The 15,941-nt window shown below is 38.1% G+C and overlaps 1 protein-coding gene across 2 annotated transcripts in view; it reads right to left on the bottom strand.

Annotated features, from left to right (window-relative positions):
- Positions 1-906: 906 nt before the first annotated feature.
- The window catches only part of hdlbpa (high density lipoprotein binding protein a), a 51,801-nt gene continuing 36,766 nt past the window's right edge, over positions 907-15,941 (bottom strand). Inside the window, exons 19-28 of one of the 2 annotated variants that reach the window (XM_039766602.1) lie at positions 15,474-15,692; positions 15,141-15,276; positions 14,609-14,766; positions 14,113-14,217; positions 13,588-13,722; positions 10,568-10,711; positions 8,937-9,116; positions 7,527-7,643; positions 2,030-2,158; positions 907-1,883 (exon numbers count right to left, since the gene is read on the bottom strand). In XM_039766602.1, the coding sequence (XP_039622536.1) occupies positions 1,794-1,883; positions 2,030-2,158; positions 7,527-7,643; positions 8,937-9,116; positions 10,568-10,711; positions 13,588-13,722; positions 14,113-14,217; positions 14,609-14,766; positions 15,141-15,276; positions 15,474-15,692 (1,413 nt within the window). In that variant the 3' untranslated portion in view covers positions 907-1,793. The remainder of the gene's footprint in view (positions 1,884-2,029; positions 2,159-7,526; positions 7,644-8,936; positions 9,117-10,567; positions 10,712-13,587; positions 13,723-14,112; positions 14,218-14,608; positions 14,767-15,140; positions 15,277-15,473; positions 15,693-15,941) is intronic. The other variant, XM_039766611.1, reaches the window with a different exon arrangement.

Raw genomic sequence — 15,941 nt, forward strand, 5'->3', positions numbered from 1 at the left:
CAAGCAGACAAATATCTGCATAACAGGGTATTTAGGGATGGTTGCTTTGAACATTTCTGCATAAAAATCAAGTGCTGCCTTTAAGTAATCTTTAGGAAAAAGTACTGTAGCAAGACTAATGGGTACAGCCATTTACCAAAAAAAATGAAAACCTTAAAGTAGTTTTAAAATTTACAGACAACAAAGTAAACATTTGGCAAATATCTAAAAGATGTATTATTGAAACAGTCCCCAACCCAAAGAAAAATATTTAATGGTAAAAGCATCTACTTCACAAGGGCATTAGATGACACCAATACAAGTTTCAATGTAAATCCTATCTAAAGATATTCAGAAGAAATGCTCAACTCAAAAAAAAAAAAACCCCACACAGTTTTTCTGTACAAGGCTTTAGTCCAGGGGTCTCCATCCCTGGTGGGCCACAGTGGCTTTTTTCTTTAACCCTTTTTCTAATCAGCAAGCAGTTTTAACTGCTAATTAACTCCTTTTCACTTCATTGTAATAGCTCTGTTTAAGGATTCAGTCCTCTGAATTGATTTTTCTTCATTAAATGGCAGCCAAACAAATGAGATGTGAAACGAGCTGAGAAAAGACAAGCTAAATGAGATCATCAAACTCCATCCAATTTCTTAGTAAGAAGCCAATTCCTGCTGTTAAAGTACTTATTTAATATCATGACTTGTTGCTGCTCTCATTCTACCACAGCAGACGTTGGTTTTCTGTTTTTTCTAAGGCCGTCAAGATGTTTTGGTGACCTGAGCAGACCGACATGACCAAGACATTCACCTTTAGTCTGTGTGGTTAATTTCCCAGCTGACAGACAAGTTGTTGGTTTGAAATGCACCATTCTTGGATTAAATTCAAAGCAAAAAAAAAAACCAAAAAAAAAAACCCACACAGACAAGACACTTTTGCTTTTTTTATTTTGTTTTTGGTTGGACAATTAAAATTCCAGTGTTATCCAAGATCACACTTTTCCATTTCCTGTTCCATAATCTCTTTAACGAACTTTAAGGCCAAAGATGGTTGCTGCCGCGAGTATTGGGACTTCACAGCATTTGGAAGACGTGATACTGACCAAGATAAATTTTGGAAAAAAAATCTAAAATTTCCATGAGAATTTGTACCCTCCCAAGTTGTTTTTTTTTTTTTTATATCATTTGGTTTAAGGTAATCAAGTTACACATTTATTACATAATTGGTCTGCTCCCTGCTATTCAAAGTGCAAATTGTACAACCCTCTAAACATACTGTAGGAAAGGGGACAAGTGGCACATCTTAGAGTTTAAATTCTCTGCTCTGAGGCAGAGCCAAATAGTCCTTAGTGTTGTTGCTACAGTCGAAGGTATGTGCAACACTGAAAGCCAGTTGGGGGTAGCAGAGCAGTAGTCTTTATTCCTAACTGCAGAGGTTTTTATATTAAAAAAAAAAAAAAAAAAAAAAAAAGCAGACAACCAGCACCCAGAAACATCTGCTTAACAAAAAACTGACTTCTGCATTAAAGTAATCCCAAAACAAGGCACTATGCCACTAAAACAGAACTGTCCAAAGTGGCAAGAATCTGAATGTTCATTAGGCTAAAAAATGTGGGGTACAGGGAGAAATAGAAAAAACACAACCTTGACATTTGAAAAAGATGATTAACTTGGGTGGGTCAGTGGGAGAAACATGAAGCAGAGAAATCTGCAAATGAAGGAATTTATGCACACGATTTAGGGAGGCTGTTAAGGACTAAATTTGAATTTGGCCAGTATCTAAAGAGGTCAGCGAACCAAAAGAAAAATGGCTCAGGGTTAAAAGCGCTTTGGGCCCCAAGCAGAATTCTTCTGAGCAACAGGGGTTCCAAAACTAGGGAAATCCTCAGAACTGCTCATATCTGGAGCCTAAAAAATAAATAAATAAAAACTGCTCAGAAATAGAACACATTGCTTTTGTGAAAGAACTACTCAACCAAGTAGTAGTAGTTCAAGATAAAGAAAAATAAAAATCTTCAAAAAGGACCACTGAACACAAAAGTCTGGACACTCACCTTATCACTGGATGCCCAGGGTGCATCTCTAACAACAAAACCTTTTGAAGAACCCTTAAACTCCTCAGAGGAACCAGTCTTTGGCTTCATGTATGTCTGCATTGACTCAGATTCCACAACATCTGCCATCTGGAGGATAAGATATTCACATTGACAATTTCTTACAAACTAATAATTCAGCTCAAGGGTAGCCACAATAACCGATAGGCTCATTTTGCAACTGAAGCTCATGAGTTAATCCATCATTTGTCCCCTTCAGAACCCCTCTAATTTTAACAAACGTGAATGTTCTAAGACAGGACAAATCAATTTTATGGTGTAACAAAATTCTGAAAATTGCACTTTATTCATAAATACACAGGTCCTAGGCACAATGGGATAGGATATGTAAAGTTTTAAAAGTATAAGAGTTTAAACATCAAATGTGAGCAGAACAGGAAAGTGTCAATATCTGTATGTTAAGAAAATGTGATCAGTTCAGATGAAGTAAAATCAAATCTCTGCTAACTGTAGAAACGCTTAACTGAAGATAGCAGTCAGTTTAAGGCAGAGTCCAAGTACCATAAGGCCACTGCCCATATCAAGTTTAGTTTTACAACAGAGACACAGATTTTCATGATGGATAATTTTAATTCATGCCCTGTTAGCAGGAAGTTTTCTGGGATTAGTTTCTCCTTTATGCCTTGAATTAGCAGGTTCTCTCAATTTTAGAATGGCGGCATTCAGGTAGCTTAAAGGATACAGAAATGCCAGACCAGACTAATGCTACACTATTACACTGAACAAAATGGGATTGTTACTCTAGTTTTACTGCAGTAAAGATCATGAGGAAAAAGGCAATTTAAAAGAACCAAGTACAGTAAGGTTAAAAAGAACCTACAGTTAATTTGAACCTAGCACTGCACATTATATTGTACTCAAGAGGGATGGTCTACTTAAAACTCAGCATAAATATTGTTGAAAGCAGAAATTACCTTTACTTGAGTAGTTTGTCAAGGTCTTATCTGTTACAATCACGATGATTAACATACATTTGCATGTTCACATCATGTCTGCATGGGTTTCCTCCAGGAACTGCAGTTTCCTCCCGAAGTCCAAAAACATGCCATTAGATTGGCAATGCTTAATTGGCCCGTGTGTCTGCGTATGTTCACCCTGCTATGATCTAGAGTCCTGTTCAGGGATTGTCCCAGTCTTTTACCCACCTTTTCATCAAAACCTTGTTCTAGATAAGCAAGTTTAGAAAATGGACAGATCAACCATTAACCAGTTTTCCCATTCGCTGTTCTGGTGGTTCTGGAATATTAAGGTCCACTCCATACCTTTATAAGAGTGTACAGCATTGAGGTAGTAACTGGAATATTGTATTCAGATCCCACAAACACCTATCTTAAGTTAACATCCTCGGATAGTATACAGTCAAGACAACCCCCTTCAGGCAGATTTAAAAAAAAAAAAAACTACACTAAAGCTTGGGCAAAGTTGACCTTTCAGTAGAATTATTCTAAACATGGAAGGGTGGGGAGGGGTGGGGGTGGCGGTGGCGGGTGTGCCATGGGAGAGCTCAAACAAACAAGTAAATGTATTACAATAGCCCAGTTAAAGCCTGCATCTCAAGCCAACAGAGGATCTGTGGCATTACATAGAAGACTGCAGTGTCCCAAAGCGTTATACAAACTTAAACTGGAAGCAAATCTGCATGGAATGGTCCCAAACCACTTCTGAACATGTAACAGCTTTGCATATTTATCCCAAAAGACTTTAGTAGTGCCGTTTTGCAGCAACAACAATGACACCATGGAGACTCCATTTCTGTTTAACACTTGAATCCCTGAAGCCTACAAAAATATTCACAATATTGGGCCACTTCAAATTCCCTCACACCTCGTCAGCAGTGGCTTTATTTTGCAAATGTGCCAAAACAAGCAGCCTCCTCACCTCATTCCCCACCAAGGCAGCTTAAGTAAAGTCAGATGCCAAAATTCTCAGAGCTGAAGTCAGTTTATCTGGGACTAAAAGGTGTCTGGAATTTTATTGGGCAAGTAGTTATTTGTTGTAGACACAGAACACACATGAAATGAAATGTATGTAATCCAATCTGTGTAAATGTAGGGCAACAGGAAATGAACAATTTGTGTTCAACATTTCTAGCCTCACGTTATAGTAATTTACAAAATGATATGAAGTGTATGGTGTGTGTGAAGACTAAAGTCTAAATAACACTTTCACAAAAAGGTATAACGATCTACACTTATTAAAAATATAACCAAAGAAAATTATGTTACTGGCAATGTGTAAACACTGAAGCCCAACTATTACATTTGATACAAAGTACATACGTCCAATTAGCTAGTGCAGCGGCAAAGACTGCTACTTCATAATCAGGAGGTTGCGGGTTTGATTCCAGGTCCTCGTTGTATTTACTGTTTTGAGTAGCGAGCTGCTATTACTACAGTATAATAAAAACATTAGTCCAACAGCTGATGTAAATTTATGGTACTTGTAAAAGTTGGCGCTGAAGAGAAAAGCAGACTAACGCAGCTTGAATATTTCTTGGTGTCTTGAACAAAGACACTGCAGTGTCTATGGAGGATGGCTTTTCCTCATACACAAAACATTCATATCAACATGACTTAATTCAGTTTTATTCTTGAATTTAAAAAAAAAAAAAAAGTGTTCATATGTCATGTTGATACAAATGTCTGTGTACAAGGAAAACTAACATCTTTTAAAAGTACAGTGGAACCTCGGTTTACGAGCAACTTGGTTTACGAGTGTTTTGCAAGACGAGCAAAAATTTGACTTGATAAACGAGCGATGTCATGCAATACGAGTAGTATGAATACACTGTCTGCTGAGCGTCATGTAATCACAACTGAGCTGATGGTTTCTCTCTCTCTCTCGAGGGCAATCTTCTCCTATTCTCCGTCCGAGTGCCTCACTCATATAGTACGAGCGTATACGGTTTACTACAGCATTGTGACTCTGTGTGTGTGTGTGCTGTGAAGTGCGAGTCCCCATCTTGTGCCCCAAAACACGATGCCGAGTTTCACTTATTTCTTATGTGGAAATTCGCTTTGATATACAAGTGCTTTGGATTGCGAGCACGTTTCCGGAACAAATTATGCTCGCAAACCAAGGTTCCACTGTACCATGAATTTACACAGAATTGTGGTGATGTGAGATTTTGCATATAACTTGATAAATTTTGTATTTCTTTATTTGTAACGTAGGCAAAGCAATATAATAGTTTTACATTATTGATAATAACAGCAGTGGTTTAAACCCCACCCGGACAGATTCTGTGAATTTTACCACAGGATTTTTTTGGGTTGTGTGCCTTAAACCAGTTTTGCAAGTGTTTCTCTGCTAGTCTTTCAACCCCCATAGGAAAGCCAGGCTTTACCTTAACATATGGTCTTGGGGGTGGCAGGTGTTGAGATGTTCTATTCTCCCATTAGTCTGAAGTATGGTTGTTTGGAACTGGCTTGTATCAGAAGCCTTTAAGTACCATGACGTCCTGTTGGCTCTAGGGTTTGGACAGAACATACATCAATTTGCTCACTCCCTCACACTCTCTCTCACCAACATCTGATGGAGCATCTCTTACCAAACTGATCCATGAGCTGAAAGTACAACAAAAAGAGCACAGCTCGGCAGCCATATTGAAACAGGTATGCAGCCTGTTCTGAAGAAAGCTGTCCACAAATGAACTATAGACATTTTTAAAGTACCTAACAAGTCTGTGTGGCACCTGAAACTACACCATTTATCAGGTTGTACGGTTGCCAATATTCAAATGTACTTTGCATATTAATGAAGATCAATAACACATTGTTTAAATTGTAACTTAACTTCTGCTTGTCTTACTACACCCAATTGCCTGAAGTTAGATGTAGAAGGGAAGGTGGGGGAGAAGTTCTAGACTATACCTTATAAAAAGTAGTAAGTCTGATATCTGAGGCATTCTGACAAAGGCTACATGATACCGTATTTACTTGTGTACCACGCACACCCTACTTTTTACAAAGAAAATCTCAAATTGTTTTGCCCTGTATACAACGCACATTGCGATTGTATAGGGAGCGCAGAGAGAGAGAGAGAGAGAGATAAACATTACAGAGTTACATTTCCTCGTATGACACACGCCCGATTATTCTAATGCTAATTTTCGGGAAAAAATGTGCACATGGCACACACGTAAATACAGTAATACAATAGGGGAAAGTAGAGCATTACCAAGACAAAACAGGATGTTACTCACATCAAATGTATATTATATGATAATAGCAGCTCAAAGTACTAAATACAGAGAAGATGCAGGATTTGAACTTGCCTTGCTATTGCTAAACGGCCATCCACTGCACCATCAGCACAGAGAGGCATTACCACAGTGACAACTAATTGAGAATGAAACGTGTAAACACATGTATGCGAACGCCTTATTTTGTACCGACTGATAGTTGGGCTTCAGCAACAGGTCAAATTGAGTAATTTTTTTCCTTCAGTTTTATTCTTGAATAAAAGCATACTTGCTTTTACACCTTTTGTGAAAGTGTTTCTTGGATATTTTGGCTTCAGACATGCTACGTCAAAGTTATGCCGTTAATACTATGACATGCGAAACACATTGTTTTAGCCATGTTCAGCATTTCTTGCCCCGCATTTCCTCTGAAATATATAAATTTCATGTGATCTGTGTCTACAACAATCTGTATAAAAAAATAGAATGACAAATGATATTACCTATAGAATTCCTCTACAAACGAATCGCCAGATAAATGCTTCAACACAGACTTCAGCAGGGTGATGCCTTCATCTAACTGAATGAGGGGTGAGGGGTATAGCAATCTGCATTCTGCTAATCTACACATTTGCAAAACAAAAGCGGGCTACCAGCACAGTGATAAGGAGCTACCACCTTCTTGGCTTATGTCAGGAAAAATGTAAGGAGATCAGGGACAATGGGGGGAAAAAAAAAACAAAAAAAAAAACAAAAGTAAAATTCTAGTGTTACATGTTTCCTTGTTTCATCAATTTCTTGCGTGTCACATTGTCAGGGGGAGAGTTTCAGAATTTTTAAAATAAACAGAGCCAAAACTTAGTGTTACAACTAAACTAGTTTTACTGCATAACGATTCTTACAGATTCTGAATACTTTAAGGCAAGGTCTGGTGCTTTACATTGAAGACATTCACTCCTAAATTTATGTATAAAATATACAGTACAACTACATTTTTAGATGCAAAAATTTCTCTTGAACGTTCTGTCATTCCAACTTTAGTAGTATGGCCCAGACTTCTTTGCACCTGCTGATTTTCTAAGACACTAAAGTTTTTATTTAGTATAAGCTCTAAAAAAAAAAAAAATTAAGCTGACAAGCTTTTCATTTGAGCAAAATTATGCAGTACAATATAAATCATGACTATAATAAAATAAGGACTTGGTACCTACATTTAGACTACCCCAATAAGAGACTCACACGTTTCATACTTACAAATTCTTCTTCCAGATTGAGCAGATGGTCAATTGCTTCATCTACATTTTCTGGAAGCCCAGTGACCGTGACAAGATTAGGGTCTGGTGCACCACTCTGTGGAAACTTCAGATCCACCTGAACACACACACACAAAAACCGTGTATATGGTTAAAAAATTTGACCATGCAGGTTTTGGAGAGAAACTTGGCTAATCCCACTACCCTATATATCAATACTACGTGCAAACAAGATGCTTTACAGACCAAGCAGGATTTGAGTATATACTGTTAAAAAATTAAAGGAACACTTTACTCAGAGTATAGCATCAACACAATGAAACTTCTGGGATACTGATCTGGTCAGTTAAGTAGCAGCGGTCATTAATCAGTTTCAGCTGCTGTGGTGATAATGAAGTTAACAGGTGCACTAGAGAAGCAACATTGAGACGACCGCAGGCGGAGGCCACTGACATTTTCCCTCAACTTTTGACTGTTCCTCCCCCCCCCAGTTGTGCATTTGTGTCCCTACTTTTAGCATGAGGGGAGACTTGGATCCTACAGAAGTTGCACAGGTAGTCCAACTTTTCCGGGATGGCACATCAATACATGCCATTGCCAGGTGGTTTGCGGCTTGTCCCAGCACAGTCTCAAGGGCATGGAGGAAATTCCAGGAGACCGGCAGTTACTCTAGGAGAGTAGGACAGGACTATAGAAGGTCCTTAACCCATCAGCAGGACTGGCATCTGCTCCTTTGGACAAGGAACAGGATGAACACCGTCGTAGCCCTACAAAATGACCTCCAGCAGGCCAGTGGTGTGAATGTCTTTGACCAAACAATCAAACAGACTTCATGAGGGCCATGACCGGTTTCATGGTGGGTCAGTGATGGTCTGGGGAGGCATATCCATGGAGGGATGCCCAGACCTCCACAGGTTAGACAACGGCACCTTGACTGCCTTTAGGTATCAGAATGAAATCCTTGGACCCATTGTCAGACCCAATGCTGGTGCAGTGGGTCCTGGGTTCCTCCTGGTGCACGATAATGCCTGGCCTCATGTTGCGAGAGTACGCAGGCAGTTCCTGGAGGAAGAGGGCATTGATACCATGGACTGGTGCCTCCCCTGGGTTGCCTGACCGAAGTCCAATAGAACACCTGTTGGAGGGACTAAAACAACCAGGTTGCACCTCACTGTCCAGGAGCTCAGAGATGCCCTGGGAGGAGATCCCCGGACACGATTCGTCGTCTCATATCAGTACAGATATCCAGCATGTTTTCTCCCCTCACTGAACTGTTTTCAAAAAGTGTTCCTTTAATTTTTTTTGAGCAGTTTTAGTTTTAAAATGCTTCATCCTTATAACGAACTTACACATCTCGAATATTGCACTACTGTATTTAAAAGCATTTCTCCATGATTTTTTTTCTTCTCACCTTAAATTCATCCATGATTTTACGGATACCCTTGCCACGCCCTCCAATGATACGTGCATGAACACGGTGGTCCAAAGTGATATCTTCAGAAATCATCTCCTCCAGTTCTCCAACAATGCGCATTATGGAGTCCCGGGCTGCCTCTGCATTTTTTTCATATCCAGTAATGGTAATCTGATCCTGCACAACATTTTAAAAAAAAAAAAAAAAAAAAGTGCTAATTTGTAAGTTCTAATTTATGCACTACACGCTTACAAGATACAAGTATAGAAACCCCAATAGGCTTAACATACGAATATCCAAATACAAAATATCTGGTTACTCCAGTTGAGGTGTAATAACAAAGTAACTTGGTTTTTCATATTCCTATGAATATGCTTGTACTGGATGTTAAAAACCCACTCTGGAATCTCTGGATAACTTCAAAATCTTCAATCCTCTGCTTTTACTAGAAGCATGGAAATAACTAGACAAAAGCAGAACATGAAGAGTACAAGATGGATTTCTCAAGAGTCCATACAAATTCACTATGTAGTGATGATTAGCACTGCTCCGCAGCATACAAAAATCATCCCAATTACCTCCTATGCCAAGCAGAACCACCTCACAAAAGTCTGCAAGATGAATAAATAAAAGCTTTATTAGAATTACTACTTTATGCCTAAGCATATATGCAATAAATCTTTTCTGGCCACATTATATGCCCAGACAGAATAGGTCTCTAAAAAAGGAAATGTCAACCGAAAACAGCCATTTAATGTTATTTCCAATGGTCCAGATTACTAGTAGTTGCTAGAAAGCCACAGATTGTATTCAGTCAGTTATTCTTCCAAAGAAGCAGTGCAATACAATATAAAAATTAAAACTACAGGACAATGGGACCTGTGTAATATAATAAACCACCACATTTTATCAATAGGCATTAGTCCTGGTTATTGGCGTTGGGTAAAGCTTAAGTATGCAAGGACAGTATTATAAAGCATAGAGCCTAAAAATCTAAAATGCCCAATACTAACTTTTCAAAATTGTATAAATGAAAACTTGTGCAAAGAATGTAGGAGGTGATTAAGTTACCACTGTTTTAAATAGTTGGCTGGTCTAACGAGTATAGGCCAACTCATATGTGACAAATTATACATTCTGGCAGCATGCATCTTTCATGAAAGATGCCTCCAGCAAATTCACTGTACCTAAGGAACTTCTCAGTACAATCTGTACTTGAATATTGAACACTTTTTCAAAGTGGAAATGTTTAGGCAGGTATCAGTCTAATACATATCTGGCACAAATGTACTGTTATATAAACACCACAGAAAGCTCACACCAAATCTCCTCCATGCCATTTTCATTTTAAAAAGATATCACTCATTCACAGGCAACTTTGTTGAGCCAAAATTATGGCTTGTTTTAGTTATCACATTCCTGTTAGACTATCAAAAGGAAAAAAGTTTCACAATGCCATATTATAGGGACAATCTCAAAAATTATTGCAGTGTTGGGAGAGTTGTGTTCAACAACCTTGAAAAAGTGATGCCACAGTGAACACTGCAGGTGGACAGTTGAATTTAATACTGTTAAAAGAACTTGCATGCATCAGACCAACACCCAACTGAAGATCAAATCAGTCATACCTGATTTTCGTCATTCTTGTCTGGAAATTGAATGTTAACATCATGTTCTGTTCTGATCTGGGTGATGACTGCTCCTTTTCGGCCAATAATTTTGGGGTGATACTTTGGATCCACAGAAATAGTTAACTTGAAACTTCTCAGAGCCTGACGGAATGAAGCAAGAAAAAAAATGTACAATTTTAGAATTCTGTACCAGGCATACAGTAAGCTAGAAACAGTGATTGAAACATCCAGGAGACAGATGTACATGTATTTGTGTAGTAATTACTAAGTAGTGATTTATTATAATGTAAAATGCACTCAAGATAGATAGGGGCAAAATTTTGGCAACATGAGAAACAAGGTTGCAGGAAGTGGGATTATAGATCATTGTAATTAATAGAAACAGACAAACTATTTTACACTATGAGGTTTGGCCTTTTAATATATTTGAATTTATCAGTGTGTGGTAGGAGTTGCACTTTTGGTTGTATGTGCAAGAAAGTATTTGGCTGTTAACAATGCAAGCGGAGGATCCAAAAATACGAAACTTTAGGTGCCGAGATGACAGCACAAGTGGAAAATTCCACATCGGACCAATTTTTTTTTTTTTTTAAATAAAGGATTAACAGATGTAAAACAAAAGCTGGAACTTATAATTTATGACTGATTTCTTCAACCCCTTTGGGAATTTGAAGAGCTGCAATGCACCAATTCACGAACTGAGTGGGTTACCCCGGGAGTTTCAGGAGTCACAGGTGCATGCTGCAACAGGTGCACAGCACACAGTAAAAAGAAAATAGTGTGCACTATGCAGCTTGGAGGGAACACTGGCTCCGAAGCCCTGTTAGTGCCAGTTTGTCAACCATTATGACAGCCAAGCCTATGTGCACTGTTTTTTACTTACTCTGTGTACAGTTCTTTTAATCAAAGCACAGCATTATAAGTGAAGAATAAAGGCCTGCCATATGTTACTGCCCAATAGCTGATACAGGTACTCTGCAGCTATGTATACAAGAGGTTTATGAAACAATCTTGTGTTCACACTTGGGTCCCACTCCCAATATTCCAAAACCTAAAAATGACCAAAATACATCTGGGCCTAGGACTTTTGGATTAGAAATGCTCAACCTTTATTACTACTAGTCTCGCTGAACGGATTGTCAAGCAGACCGATTTACTGCAGTGCCTTTGGGCCATAATTTTTTTTTTTTTTTTTTAAATCAAAACTACTGTACAGTTAGGTCAATACACTTCAGCAAAGGTGATTAAGAGTAGGAAGTGTGATTAAACTCTTCCAATGTTTATTTACAAGTTACTCTTTAGTATTAACATTTAATTTTAAAGGCAAGGTTGGACCTGGCCTTGTCCATATAACGGTTACGGTTTTTGGGGTGGGTGGGGCATGTCTGTGGTGGTGTTAGTGAAAACTTGAAGTGCTTGCTTTTTTCCTTAAAGGGGATTCAAGTTGGGAAGGGAAGGCAGAGTATGAAGGAGGAATGTTGCTAATTTCATGGCTCAGCATAGGACAGGTCTCAAACACTTCAATCAATGATTATGAAGTCTAAAAGATGCAAATACTTCCAAATATGAATATATTAAGTTAAACAAAGCAAGAAGTGCAAAAGAAAAATACAAAAACTGGAATTTAAGATTAACTGTAGTACAGTCTGAAACTGTACAACTAAAACTCAAGTGAGAAAAGCATTTGAACAAAGAAACGCAAACATCCTTCCATGTTTGCCAAAGAAAGCATGGCTGCAGGAATTGGCCTTCATATGAAACTACAGCTTATGTAAAGTTTTAAACTACCCTCAACTTGACAAGCTTAGTTTTTTTAAACTTACTCCGCTTCGGGAACATTCAGTGGCAGGGATCAAAGGACTATCCTATTAATCTCTTATAGAATGGCGTGATCTGGTGCAATTGTGTGGGGCTGCATAGCAAATGATTGTTGTCACCCATTCTCCTTATGTTTTATTGTAACAGACCATATTCAGGATGTGTATCTTCCCATTTTACTCAAGCTTTTCCCTCTTTCAGCAAGACAGATTTTGTGGGTGGGGTATTGGAATGGAGGTAGATAAACAATAACTAAAAAAAAAACAAAAACTTAAGACTATTTTGAGAAATCTGCAGTTATTTTTTGCCCATTAAAAAGTCCCCCTTTTCAATAAAGGATTGAGGATCTTGAAACCAAAATTTCATCTCTACTTCTGCATGGTCATGTTTTTCACTAAAATCTTTCAAATAAATATGGTTCCACCAGTCCTTCCAGTATCCAGTTTAGGTTTACTTTGTGCTCCCCCCTGTGGTGTAGGAAGCTTTCTTCATGTACTTAAGATTGTTTGTCACTCAAAATCACGAGTGTTGTAGAAAAGCTTAATGTCTTTAGGGTTTCTCAAATTTATTTAAAAAAAAACAAAAAACAAAAAAAACCCCCAACACCACCACAGGCAGATACTCACAGCCTATACACAAAGCACACTGTACAAAAGCATATTAAAGCCATCAACTCACTTCAACCTACAGGAAGTCTGGAATGACTTTTTGCTATACAATACAAATTTTGCATACCATGTAAACATAATAAATTTAAAACTGATGCAATATTGTACTTCAAAACATGAATACAGAGCACTTAACATTAGCCATCGTGGTAGGTAGAAGGATGGAAATGGACAACTTTAATATGCATTACTCGGGCGGGGGTGAAATTGCTGGGCTATGGGAAGAACCCTTAGTTTAGCAAAGTATATTGGTAAAACATTCAAGTCTACATAATTGGAAGATGTGAGAAGTTATGTGCAACCCATTCATCAAGAACTCCAATATAAGCCAAATCTGTAATAGTAAAGACCATTTTTAAATGTACAATATAGGATTAGGCAAGTTTCAAAAGTCAGATGTAGAAAATATGCTCCACAGTAATCTTTTCACTTTAAAACTACCCTTCTGTGTTAAATGGAGGGGATGAAGAAATCTCCCTTTTTCATTACACAAATGTTTTTGTAGGCAGGCATTAAAACCAATAGTCTTACCCGATCCTCCTGTTCAGCCTGCAATTCTCTGACTCTATCCAACAGTCCAGCTTTTGCCCGGTCTAGATTGCATGCCAGCCCAGTGATTGAAATTATATTAGACTGAAGCTCTGGAGCAGGTACTTGAATGTTTACCTGTTAAAAAAGCAGCATTAATTTGTTGTCAATAGAAAGTATCTGTTGCAATTCCTATAAGGTGCGAAAACATTCAGTGTCAGTAACAGAGAGAAACGAGGCAATACAAACCTCAAAAAAAATTAAAGAAGAAGAAGGTTAACACTATAACCAAGCTATAGCCAGTAAAAATAGTATTTGGAGTGAACTGTACTATCCATACAAAGGTCTACAATCAAAAAATGTCAACACCACCATTAAGATTTGCTACTTATGCACTCTTATAATGGAGCCCAGATTGAAACCCATTTACTTAATGACATCTACAACCCAGAATTCCTAGGGGACTCCGCTCACTTTAATTCTGACTACTTGATCATAATTTTGCCATATTTTAGGAAGGTACAGTACCTCATATTCATCCATCATCTTACGGATTCCACTTCCTTTTTGGCCAATGATGTAACGATGAAGGTCAAAGGGTACATCAACCTCAATGGTAACTGGAACTAGAGCCTGTAGTAAACAGTTTAATGGCTTTAACAGTCCTAAACAAATGTTTAAAATAAACTGCCAACAGCAGACCCATCCCTCTATATTGGTGTCTTAACCTTTTGATACTGTACATACCAAACATAAGCCTAAAGAAAATTAAAGTGTAGCCATGCGAGATCTAGGTTTTTAGCCAAAGACTTTTGTACATACAGATGCAAAGAAGTCCCAAGTGATTTTGTAAAAAACTTATTCAATATACACAATTCCCTTTAGAATGGCTTAAAATCAGTAGATTACAGGAATAAGATTAGCAAAATGTCAATTCACAGCATAAATATTTGCTGTTGTAATACCTTTGGGCATTATAAAAAGGCCCAAATGCTAAAACTGAAGTCATATCAGAAAAAACTACCTTAAGAGCTTCCACAGCAGCCTCGCACCTTTCTTTGCGTCCAGAAAGGATAATGATATCACATTTTTTGGGAGCAGCTGGGTCCACTGTCTCCTTCACTTCATCAGTAGCTTCCCCATTTTCTTGGGGAGTAGATTCTACAGGAGAAGTAGCAGCTGCTGATATATAAACAACATCCTTTAAATAAGCATTTTGTAACTGCATGCTATGGCAGAATGATCAACAGTGTAACAATTTTTTCCTATTTTAAAAGTATATAGTGAATGTGAAAAGACATTGAAAACACACAGCCTTTAAGAATTACTCTAGTTGTACTCTAAATGAGATAGATCATATCACATTTTAAAGTTTGCATCATTGCCAAAGCAGTTCATTATAGCTATGTAGATTAAATGACTTTGTTAGCACCTAGTGGCTTGAAGTGTAGACTAGAGTACATTTAGTAAAGGTGACTGAAAGACTGCTAAAAGGTTTTTATCCCCCAATCACCCCAACTTACATCTTCATATTATATCATACATGTTTAGCCCACCTTGGTCTTCCCGGTCTGGAAATTTAATCTGCACATTATGATCTCTGGTTATCTGCTGAATGCGAGAGCCTTTAGGACCCATGATTGAACGATGAAACTTCTGAGGAATCACACATTCTATTGTGACTTGGGCATCCTGGAGATAAAAAGAATACTTCTATATACACACACACCCCAAGCAGCCTTTTCATCTATAAATTTCAATCACCAATCAATCTACCAAAAAAAAATTGTAATTAAGTGTTAACCTGAACCACATGGACACGATCTGCATTTTACTGGGAGTTGCGAGACAAAAGTCCACCCACACAATACATCCTCAGCCCTACTCACCAAATCCTCAATGATCTCCAGCATGCGTTTTTTGGCCGCCTCAACACAGTCCTTTGCACCCTTTAATGTGACCTTATCACTCTGGCTACCAGTTCGAGGAAAGCTGACCATGACACCACCATATTCTTCTGCAATTTCACGAAGGACTTGTCCACGCCGAGCTACAAAATACCTGTGGTGTTTCTGGTCTACAGCCATTGTGTCCTCGACCACATTTTCCTAATTGAGAGAAAAGGGGGAAGGTATTAAAAGGGAGGGAAAAAAAAAAAAAACCCCACATTAAAACTGAATATGGACCAGTGGTACGTTTTGAAGCAGTGCATTTTTAATGACAGTCACCAGCATAAGCAATTTTGAATCATAACAAAACACCCAATGTACAACTCAAACATGTGCCAAGAACCTTTTGCGATTTATACCAAAACTTTGCTAGACAAATCATGAGGTAAACTTTAAGCATTGCAAAGG

This window comes from Polypterus senegalus, chromosome 1 (assembly GCF_016835505.1).
Source record: "Polypterus senegalus isolate Bchr_013 chromosome 1, ASM1683550v1, whole genome shotgun sequence".
Lineage (NCBI taxonomy): Eukaryota > Metazoa > Chordata > Cladistia > Polypteriformes > Polypteridae > Polypterus > Polypterus senegalus.